General features: G+C 37.1%; 1 protein-coding gene across 1 annotated transcript in view; it reads left to right on the top strand.

The window, feature by feature from the left end:
• Positions 1-3,700: 3,700 nt before the first annotated feature.
• Positions 3,701-11,748, top strand: part of e2f8 (E2F transcription factor 8) — a 27,171-nt gene continuing 19,123 nt past the window's right edge. The window contains exons 1-5 of the mRNA XM_062033414.1: positions 3,701-3,906; positions 7,665-7,906; positions 8,002-8,155; positions 9,476-9,790; positions 9,864-10,025. Coding sequence (XP_061889398.1) covers positions 7,736-7,906; positions 8,002-8,155; positions 9,476-9,790; positions 9,864-10,025 — 802 coding nt within the window. The 5' untranslated portion in view covers positions 3,701-3,906; positions 7,665-7,735. The remainder of the gene's footprint in view (positions 3,907-7,664; positions 7,907-8,001; positions 8,156-9,475; positions 9,791-9,863; positions 10,026-11,748) is intronic.

The raw sequence follows: 11,748 nt of genomic DNA on the forward strand, positions 1-11,748 counted from the left end.
CACAACTGGATACTTGAGAGTGACAAGTGAGTACCGTATTTTTCTGAGTATAAGTCGCTCCGGAGTATAAGTCGCACTGGCCGAAAATGCATTATAAAGAAGGAAAAAAACATATATAAGTCGCACTGGAGTATAAGTCGCATTTTTGGGGAAAATGTATTTGATAAAACCCAACACCAAGAATAGACATTTGAAAGGCAATTTAAAATAAATAAAGAATAGTGAACAACAGGCTGAATAAGTGTACGTTATATGAGGCATAAATAACTAACTGAGAACGTGCCTGGTATGTTAACGTAACATATTATGGTAAGAGTCATTCAAATAACTATAACATATAGAACATGCTATACGTTTACCAAACAATCTGTCACTCCTAATCGCTAAATCCCATGAAATCTTATACGTCTAGTCTCTTACGTGAATGAGCTAAATTATATTATTTGATATTTTACGGGAATGTGTTAATAATTTCCCACATAAGTCGCTCCTGAGTATAAGTCGCACCCCCGGCCAAACTATGAAAAAAACTGTGACTTATAGTCCGAAAAATACGGTATCCAATCACAGTCACGTTTAACGTAAGGCCACCCAGATGGGCTACTGTCAACAACTCGAGAACCGATCGGCTATCGCATCTGTCTGTTTTTTGTTGTTTTTGTTATTATTAAGTCAACATAAAAAACACACGATACACTTACAGTTAGTGCACCAACCCAAAAACCCTCCCTCCCCTGCCCTCCACCCCCATTTACACTAATTTTCACTCATTCACACATTATTCACACAAAGGGGTTGTTTCCTTCTGTTATTAATATTCTGGTTCCTACAACACAGATCAATACAGTCTGCAAGGTCTACAGTCCGTGAAGCACACATGATTGGGTGTGCTGCTGGTCCACTAATAGTACTAACCTTTAACAGTTAATTTTACTAATTTTCATTAATTACAAGTTTCTATGTAACTGTTTTTTTATTTATTTTAGTTTCTTTTTTGTTAAATTTTTTAAATAAAGGACATTATCTTCACCAGACCAGGTTGTCAATGAAATTAGATTGTTTATAAGGGTTCTTAAAACCAGGTCCAGTCCAGATGATGTCCATGTCGGGCTCAGCAACACACACCTCCATTTATGTACACTCAAATTATGGAACACAACAACAGATTGCATATAATCTATAAACAAAATTAAAAATTTCAAAATAAGCATTTGAGAACTTCCCATCTATTTCTGTGTTTTATGGCAACCACATATAATTTTCTAAAGTTAAAAAATGCTGAATACATGTTTTAAAGAAAGTAATACTAAGTGAATATCTATTTTTGGCCTTAAAAATAAACCTTTTACCGAGTACTATAATTAAATTGACTAAATCATGACTGTCAATGAACTCTCCTAAAGTAACAGAAACCACCTAATCAACGTTTTGCTCTGCTTCTTTGTTGGTTAAAAAAGGACGCACCGCTGATTTCTCCGCTGGCCGGGTATGGCTCCGGTGCCGTTTTCGTGAATCACAACTTCTGATTGGATAAGCGGTAGAAAATGGATGGATGGATATTGAATGTAAAAAAATATATATTTTAACTCACAATTTGTAACGGCCATTTGATGCCGTATAAGCCGTTGGTACCGTTCGTAGTTGGTTGGTTCGAGTGGAAGTGGAAGCCAAACCATTTCACCGCTAGTTTCCGGGGTCGGCCGACCTCGTCTCACAAGATGTAGTTTCTCTCTGTAGAACTTGCACCTGGCTCGCTGACAACAAGCTATCCATACACTTGGGTAAAACGGAATCCATCCTGTTTGGGTCCCACATCAACCTTAAGAAAATCAATGATTTTACTATAAAAGTAGGTGACATTGTTATCACCAGGAAAGATGAGGTCACCAACCTGGGTTCCATTCTAGAGGCTAATCTTTCCTGTGATAAAATGGCAACCAAGGTAATCAAAAAGGTCAACCAACGAACGAGATTTCTCTATAGAATCTCCTCTCTGGTCAACAAAAGCACCATGAGGATTCTAGCGGGAACTTTCGTTCAACCCTTTTTCGATTACGCATGCACCTCCTGGTACCCTAGCACCTCCAAAACCCTTAAATCTAAACTCCAAACATCCCAGAACAAGCTAGTCAGATTACTTCTAGACCTCCACCCCAGATCACACCTCACTCCTACCCACTTCTCCAAAGTGGGCTGGCTCAGAGTGGAGGACAGAGTAAAACAACTTGCACTGAGCCTAGTCTATAAAATCCGCTACATCTCCCTGATACCGAAGTACATGTCAAACTACTTCCTTAACGTAAATGACCGCCATAACCACAACACCAGGGGGAGCTCCACTAACCACGTTAAACCCAGATTCCGATCTAACAAAGGTCTTAACTCATTCTCTTTCTATGCCACACCAATGTGGAATGCGCTCCCAACAGGTGTAAAAGAAAGGGCATCTCTATCCTCCTTCAAAACCGCAATAAAAGTACACATCAAGGCAACTTCAACTCTAAACTAACACCCTCTCCGGATTGTAAATAATCAAATGTAGATACTTTTTCTTATGCTTTCTGATCTCTCTCTCTATGTCCACTACTTGCTGTACATATCCTACCAAGTCAGACCTACACTGTTTCAATGTCCATTTCTCTGATGATGCAATTGTTGATGCTGATTGTTGATGACAGAAGTGTTGATACCAACCAAACCTAACCTCCACCTCCCCACCTCCATATCCAAACACCCCTGATTTTAAATAATGTAAATAATTCAATGTAAATACTCTGATAATTATCTTGTGTGATGACTGTATTATGATGTTAGTGTATATTTGATAGTATATATCTGTATCATGAATCAATTTAAGTGGACCCCGACTTAAACAAGTTGAAAAACTTATTCGGGTGTTACCATTTAGTGGTCAATTGTACGGAATATGTACTTCACTGTGCAATCTACTAATAAAAGTTTCAATCAATCAATCAATCAATCAATCAATCAATCAATCAATCAATCAATCAATCAATCAATCAATCAATCTTTAAATATCCTTGAAAATGGCCTTGCAAATATATATATGCCACTTAATCAACATTTTTCTCTGCTTCTTTGTTGGTTAAAAAAAGGGCGCACCGCTGATTTCTCCGCTGGCCGGGTATGGCTCCGGTGCCACTTTCCGCTTTCGTAAATCACAACTCGTGATTGGATACTTGGTAGTGACAAGTGAGTATCCAATCACAGTCACGTTCAACGTAAGGCCACCCAGATGGGCTACAGTCAACAACTCTGATCTGATCGGCTATATCGCATCTGTCTGTTAACCGGGCGCTAATGTTGATTCAGAAGGCCTCCGGCAGAATTCACACAGCGCTGGCAACAAGCGAGCTGAATTCCAATTGGATAAAAAAGCTCTAACTTAAAAACAGCAACACTAGAGCCTAATATGACATGAAGAGAATAGGATGGATACTTTTACATATTTATGAAAAGTCCAGCTGAGGTAGGCTCCAGCGACCCCGAAAGGGACAAGCAGTAGAAAATGGATGGATGGAATTTAAAAATAAAATGAACTTTTATTAATTTATGATCATGATTTATGGTAGGCCAGCAGAGACGGCCTTTGCTGCCCCACCACTGGTGAAATCTTAGTAAGTGTAACTTGGGCACGTCCGGTACTTGTCTCTTGACCCGCCCCGGGCGGAAGTGTCGTCAGTGCGCATGCTCAGTACGGGAGGGCCTAACGTTGCTACCCACACAACTTTGGAGGCGGCAATTTATTCGGAAGTTCAGTCGCTTAATAGCTGGTTTGCATTTTTTTAATGTAAATTTATCTTTCAAACCATCGGAATAATCTGTGGGAATAACTAGTAATGCTCCTCAACACATTTATGTGACCGGTTTCCCTCGCTGATTGTGGTAAGTCTTTACCGTGCTTGTGTTTTGTTTTTTAATGAAATACAAATTACAAATTAAATAACATCATTCGTATTAATAGGAAACTAATCAAAACATGTCTGCTGTTTTACTCGCTACTCTACGCGTTTAACAAAACCCTTTTTTTTTTTATAGCGGTTTGTATCTGGAATAACCGGTTTTACCGCGCGTTGGTGGCACAAATGGCTTTGTTTTGTTCTAGTGAAACACGTCGTTTTGTCAATAAGATTGTGTTGATGTATCCGCAGTACTATTCTGTCAAAAAGTGTAAAAATGTTTGTGCATTCCGCCACTGTGGACTTCGTTACCCGCCAAGGATTTCAAAAAATACTTACCGACGCGGGACGCCCGGCTCGCTTCCTGTTTGCTGCGCGCTCATTGGCTGGTTGAAACAAAAAGGGCGGGCTTGCTGCCTTGCGAGCCCGATGATTCGCCAGTCAGCACGTCACTTACCGCCAATATAAGTACTTGTGTTTTGATTTGTTTTTCTTGGATTTGTTTTTTAATTTCTCAGTTCGCTATCCTCTCTGGTGACAATACTATTTTTGATAATATTTACGGCGTATGGTTTATGCCGAATTCAGCCAACAAAGTTAAATGACGTAATAGCTCACTCTATAATTAGTTTGTGCTGAATTATTAACAAATGTCTCACTGTATATAGCCAGCCTGTTTAAGTGAAATGTGTGTAAATGCTTAATATATTCTAATGCATAATCATGTAAGTTGAGTTTGAGTTTATTTGGAACATGCATGCATACAACATGACACATCACAATTTCCAGTTTCCTTATTCAACATGTCCGAAAAGCAGTAGGAAGAAGCAGAGCTTATTTAATCCTACCCCTTTTCCTTTACATAGCAGTTGCTAAAACTTCTGTTCACTTCCTGTTCTCAATTTAGTCACAATATACTCCATAAGTAATAACAATACAAATAAATAAATAATAATTGGTGAAGTAAGTTGTATTTCATATGGTGAGATGAGTAAGATTATCTTGAAAATAAATGGATGGATTAAATAAATTCAGAATGTTTATCATGGTTCTTTATCTTTGTCATTTGTAAACACTTTAAGTTTGAAGAGTTTCTTGAAGTGGATCATATTAGTACATTGTTTGATTTCTTTACTTAATCCATTCCATAATTGAATTACACATACTGATATACTGAAGGTCTTAAGTGTTGTACGTGCGTACAAATGTTTTAAATGACCTTTTTCTCTAAGATTATATTTCTCCTCTTTTGTTGAGAAGAATGGTTGTATATTCTTGGGTAGCAGGTTATAGTTTGCTTTGTGTATGTTTTTAGCTGTTTGCAAATTCACTATGTCGTGGAATTTCAGTATTTTTGATTCAATAAATAAAGGGTTTGTACTGTATGTTCTCTATATCCAACATTATGTATTATTCTATTAAGTACATATAATAGGAGTATATTGTGATATGACTGAAAACTGTATCACGATATAAGTGTTTTGTGCAGGTCAATATCGATAATTACCGTATTTTTCGGAGTATAAATCGCACCGGAGTATAAGTCGCACCGGCCGAAAATGCATAATAAAGAAGGGAAAAAACATATGTAAGTCGCACTGGAGTATAAGTCGCATTTTTGGGGGAAATGTATTTGATAAAGGCCAACACCAAGAATAGACATTTGAAAGGCAATTTAAAGTAAATAAAGAATAGTGAACAACAGGCTGAATAAGTGTACGTTATATGAGGCATAAATAACCAACTGAGAACGTGCCTGGTATGTTAACGTAACATATTATGGTAAGAGTCATTCAAATAACTATAACATATAGAACATGCTATATGTTTATCAAACAATCTGTCACTCCTAATTGCTAAATCCCATGAAATCTTATACGTCTAGTCTCTTACGTGAATGAGCTAAATAGTATTATTTGATATTTTACGCTAATGTGTTAATAATTTCACACATAAGTCGCACCCCCGGCCAAACTATGAAAAAAACTGCGACTTATAGTCCGAAAAATACGGTATTGGTATTTTTATGACCTATCAAAAATAAGGACTAGGAAATAATATATTAAGTGTAAATATTATCGCTATCAAGGCAGAAAGATAAATAAATGTCAATGTAACCATGGAAACCATCAATGTCAACGTTCCAAAATCATATTGAACTATTTGCAAAAAATAAGGAATATCCCAGCAGGTACAAGACATTAAAACGACATTGAGAACTTGTTAAATTCGGTCTTGACGTTGATCAACTCAAATCTAACGTTGGAACAACGTGCTTATCAATGTCGGGTTCTGACGTTAATTTGACCATTGAATTTTAGTCATTTTCCGAACAATATTCTGCAACACAAATACAACGTTCAAACGACAAGATTTGGACAACGTTTATTCAATGTCAGGTCGTGACGTTGACTTGACCGTTGAAATTTGGTTATTTTCCAACCGACAACGTGGATCCAACGTTATACGCCAACGTTGTCTCAATTTACAAATACAACTCTTTTACAAAGTTGTTTCAAAGTCAGTTTTAAAGGACATGTATGCATTAATAATGTCTTGTGCCTGCTGGGATGTACGAAATGCTTAACAAAGTGTAGCAAAATAAGTGTGAAAATGTAAACATTCAAAAACCGGAGAAGAACCAGGAAGTTTTGAATTTGTAACCTTTAATGTGGTCTGTTATACTTATTTAAGTATGGAAAGTAATTTATGTTGTGCAGTAATATTATTGGTGTAATTACTATTATTTAAAAGTAGCAAATTTGTTATATTTGGTTATTTTTGTTATTCATACAGTCCTGGACTTTAGTTCCGACCTGTTTCTGTATACCCGAAAAGGGATCAGACGTGTGTTGAAAAGAAAAGAAGTCAGCGCGGTTTAGGACTAAGGTCCATTTATAAAAATCCCAAAACTGCAATACTGTCGCGATGACTTCCTGTTTTGTGGACAATTTCTTCGCTCTCTGCAGCAATCGTTTTTTAGTTTCACTTCTCACTCCATGCAGGGAATCAACAGCACGATTGCGCAGGCAAACTTGATACCATTACGTGATTGGCTGCTAGCGTGTCCCTCTCGTTGCTCAGTCATCATTTTCTGTTTTGCTGCACGTTTTTGTTTATGCAACCAACCTTGTTTTGTAACATCCGGTATGGTCCGGCCAAAATATATATCTGTATATCTATCCAATTTTTATTGAATACGTGTTTATCGTGATGTACAGTACAGGCCAAAAGTTTGGACACACCTTCTCATTTAATGCGTTTTCTTTATTTTCATGACTATTTACATTGTAGATTGTCATTAAAGGCATCAAAACTATGAATGAACACATTTGGAGTTATGTACTTAACAAAAAAAAGGTGAGATAACCGAAAACATGTTTTATATTGTAGTTTCTTCAAAATAGCCACCCTTTGCTCTGATTACTTTTTTGCACACTCTTGGCATTCTCTTGATGCGCTTCAAGAGGTAGTCACCTGAAAGGGTTTTCACTTCACAAGTGTCATAGTTTTGATGCCTTCGGTGACAATCTACAATGTAAATAGTCATGAAAATAAAGAAAACGCATTGACCTGAGAAGGTGTGTCCAAACTTTTGGCCTGTACTGTATATTGATATTGTTTTATCGGCCCAGCCCTCGTATATGTGCACATATTTCACTTAAACAGGCTCTAATTGTTTCAATACATAATAATGAAAAAGCATGTAATAAAAATCTATTTTCTTCCCCGTTTTGTTAAAAGGCTGGTGATGGCTTTGTAGTCTCTCTGGGTTTGATAAGTCCTTGAGAAGTGTCGAGCACACACAACTTATCATGGGCCCGCTCGCAACTCCAAAAAAAGGAAGAGAAACACGGTCTGTTGATCCATGGACGCCAACATCCAACCTCAAAATGCTCATCAGTGCTGCCAGTCCGGATATCAGGAACCGTGAGATGGAGCTATGTCCAGATCCCAAACTGCAAAAGGTTCCTGATTCAACTCAGGTAAAAACACATTATAAAAAGTTATTGGGATGCAGAATGTTCACAAACAGATGCTGTTATGTTATTCTCACCCGTTTGTCGTCATTGTCCTGTAGGACGTTGGAGACGGAGACGAGTCTGAGAGATTGATCAGCAGAAAGGAAAAAAGTCTGGGTTTGCTCTGTCACAAGTTCCTCGCCCGCTACCCGGATTGCCCAGACCTGACTCACAACATTGACATCTGCCTGGATGACGTGGCCACGGAACTGAGTATGTCAGCAGTAGGGATGGGTTCCGAATTGGGTACTATTATGGGTACCGAGTTCCGATTAACATCAAATCAAACTGTGCCGTATTTAGATACCTGTGTTGCAAGACTGCCTCTAGGTAGTGATAACAGTGTTTCCCAAAAACTGCCAAGATACCTGTGGCGGTGGGGGCGTGGCTATAGGCGTGGTCACCATGACATCATCGAGTAATTTGCATAATTTACTACAATGATATGATTTTCTCTAAAAAGTCTAAAAAAATGTATACTTACTAATTAATAATAACGGTTTTGTTTTAAACGTCCATCCATCCATCCATTTTACAATATAATTACAACACTTTATGTACATATTTATATACAGATTTGAACAATAAGTTATTCACTGAAATATATTTGTTAATTGTGGTTCTTACAAAAAATACATCTTATAAAAATATAAAAGCTAAAATGTCTCTTAAAGTTCTGCCCCTTTAATTAGTGCATACTAAATAATTTAACTTTAGCCTACTACTACAACCATATTATTTACCAGCAACATAAAGTGAAACAGAGGCAGAGGTGTCCTGCCACAGTCAGTAACAAATAAACAGAAAACAGTAGTGGTGGTAGATAGACACAGAGCTTCATCAAACATCTGATCCACTGAACAAAGAGCTCCAAAAATCTTGATCCTACACTTCTGTTTTATAAAGTAAATCTGAACAGCCGGTATGGGCATCTACATCAACTACCGGTATATGATTTGCCTGAGAAGCTGGACAGGACAAAAAAAAAAATCTAATTGTGGTGGCCTTAATTCTTTCGTGGCGGGCCGCCACAAATAAATGAATGTGTGGGAAACACTGGATAACATTTTCAAAGCAAAAGGAAGGCGCTCAAAAATACAATACGGCTTTACTTTTCAAAATGCGCTAGCTCGATGCTAATTTATGTTGGATTTGTTACTGATTAGTGATTTTCAACACCTCCAAATTTGGAAATCAAAACTACAACAAAGATGCACAATATAGTTTAAATGCTGGCGTGTAATAACACTTTAAACAGTGCAGGCCTGCGCAATTATTTTGGCTCGGGGGGGGAAATTTAGAGAAAAAAATGTGTCTGGGGGCCGATATAAATATTTATATATATATATAAAATTGCATTTATTAATATTGAACACGCACACAAGTACCAAAAATTGGTACTTTCCAGGTACCGGCAATAGGTACTGTGTCAGTTCAAAAGTGACAGGTACCCACCCCTAGTTAGCAGGGTTTTACAATCCAACTGTATCCAGTCTTGTCATGTGTTAGTTATACTATTATCTGTCTACACAGATGTGGAACGCCGCCGCATTTACGATATCATGAACGTGCTAGAGAGCTTGCACATGGTGAGCCGCTCGGCAAAGAACCGCTACATGTGGCACGGACGGACCAATCTGGCCCAGACGCTGGCCATCCTGAAGCGGGTGGGCGAGGAGCAGAAGTACGGCCAGCAGATGCAGCAGATCCGACAGCGCTTCCTGGATACGGAGTTTGACTTCGACATGGAGGAGAAGGAAAACAAAGAGGCGGCGGACTCGGAAAGTAGCGAGCACGGGCAGAAGGAGCTCTTCTTTGTCGAGCTTCCGGGGGTTGAGTTCAAAGCAGGTTTGTGGTCAAATATCCCCTTTGCAGTGATGAATTATGATAAATACAACATTGTTTCTGTTTGCCACCCTAGCGTCTGTCAACAGTCGAAAGGACAAATCTCTGAGGGTAATGAGCCAGAAGTTTGTCATGCTCTTCCTGGTCTCCAGTCCTCCTGTGGTCAGCCTGGATGTAGCTGCTAAAATCTTGATCGGAGAGGACCAGGTTGCAGACCAGGACAAGAACAAATTCAAGAGTGAGTAGTTTGTGTGTTGCATGTTGCGGGACTGCGATCTATCTGCGGCGGGGTTTACAGTATGTCGTCTAATTTGCGTAACTGGCCATGTCACATGTGCATGTAGTTTTGCGTGGTTGTAGTAAAAACAAAAAGTGAGCACAAAAAACTAATGGCTGTTGCTTCTCTTAGTTTTTTATGTCACAAGCCTTTCAGATATGTATATATATATATATATATATATATATATATATATATATATATATATATATATATATATATATATATATATATATATATATATATATATGTATGTATGTGTATATATATATATATATATATATACACAGTATATATTTATATATACTGTATATATATACACTAGGGCTGCAACCACTAATCGATTAAAATCAATTGTAAAAATAGTTGGCGATTAATTTAGTCATCGATTCGTTGGATCTATGCTATGCGCATGCGCAGAGGCAATTTTTAAAAATTTTAATTTTTTTAATATTTATTTTTAATTTTTTTTATGAACCTTTATTTTTAAACTGCAACATGTACAAACAGCTGAGAAACAATAATCAAAATAAGTATGGTGCCAGTATGCTGTTTTTTTTCCAATAAAATACTGGAAAGGATATACCGGTAAATGTAGTTTGTCTCTTTTATCTGATTATTAATCGATTAATCGAAGTAATAATCGACAGATTAATCGATTATCAAATTAATCGTTAGTTGCAGCCCTAATATACACATATATACATATATATATATATATATACACATATATACATACATATATATATATATATATATATATATATATATATATATATATATATATATATATATATATATATATATATATACAATGTTGGTGTTACCGCACTTTTTGTGTCTTTTTACGCATTGAAATTATAAAGGACGCGCATTTCCGAAAGTCCATTTAAAAACATTTTTTTACAGATTACGCCTTCTCCTTGTCAGAACTCCGGTTTGCATGTTTTTTTTTATCGATTACCGCTTTCCGGCGGTGTTTTGTTTATATGTGCCAACATGTGATTGCCTGCCAAAAATAGATTTCCTTCGCGGGAGCACGCACCGCTCGCTAAGCCTGCATTGCTTGACTTCGCCTGTCCACAGCAGATTACTAGGTGTAAGACAAACACTTTATCTTCGTGGTTATTGTAACGCTACGTGTTTGACATTATTTAAGCCTTTGTCGTGTCCGGAAAATGACAGTTTGCCTTTTCTGTGGTATTAATGAGATTTAAAGGACTGTTGTTAGTCCGATGTTGGTGTGATAAAACCTCTCTCTTGTTTAGAAGATACATACAATTGTAACTGTTTTTTCCTCGTGCACATACTACATATTTACAAAGTGTTTGGCTGTATTCATTTATGTAAAATTTTCATTCAATGTAATATTGCCTGACAAAAAGTGATTCAACGTAATATTTTGATATTTGCACACGCATATTTGACTAGAATACCCTTATGAGCATTACATATATCAAAATCAAGTACCTACTGTACTGTTTACTTGTCGAAATACCCTTCACAAAGCTAAAATCTACCCAAACGACCACTTTGATGCTGCCAAAAATTGATTTTAAGTAATATTTTTATACTGACACATCTTATCTCTGCATATTTTACTAGAATACCCTTATTGAAATACCCTTCAAATCAATTTTTGGCAGCAGCAAATTAGTCGTTAGGGTAGATTTTAGCTTTGTAA

This window comes from Entelurus aequoreus, linkage group LG02 (genome assembly GCF_033978785.1).
Source record: "Entelurus aequoreus isolate RoL-2023_Sb linkage group LG02, RoL_Eaeq_v1.1, whole genome shotgun sequence".
In the NCBI taxonomy this organism is placed as follows: domain Eukaryota; kingdom Metazoa; phylum Chordata; class Actinopteri; order Syngnathiformes; family Syngnathidae; genus Entelurus; species Entelurus aequoreus.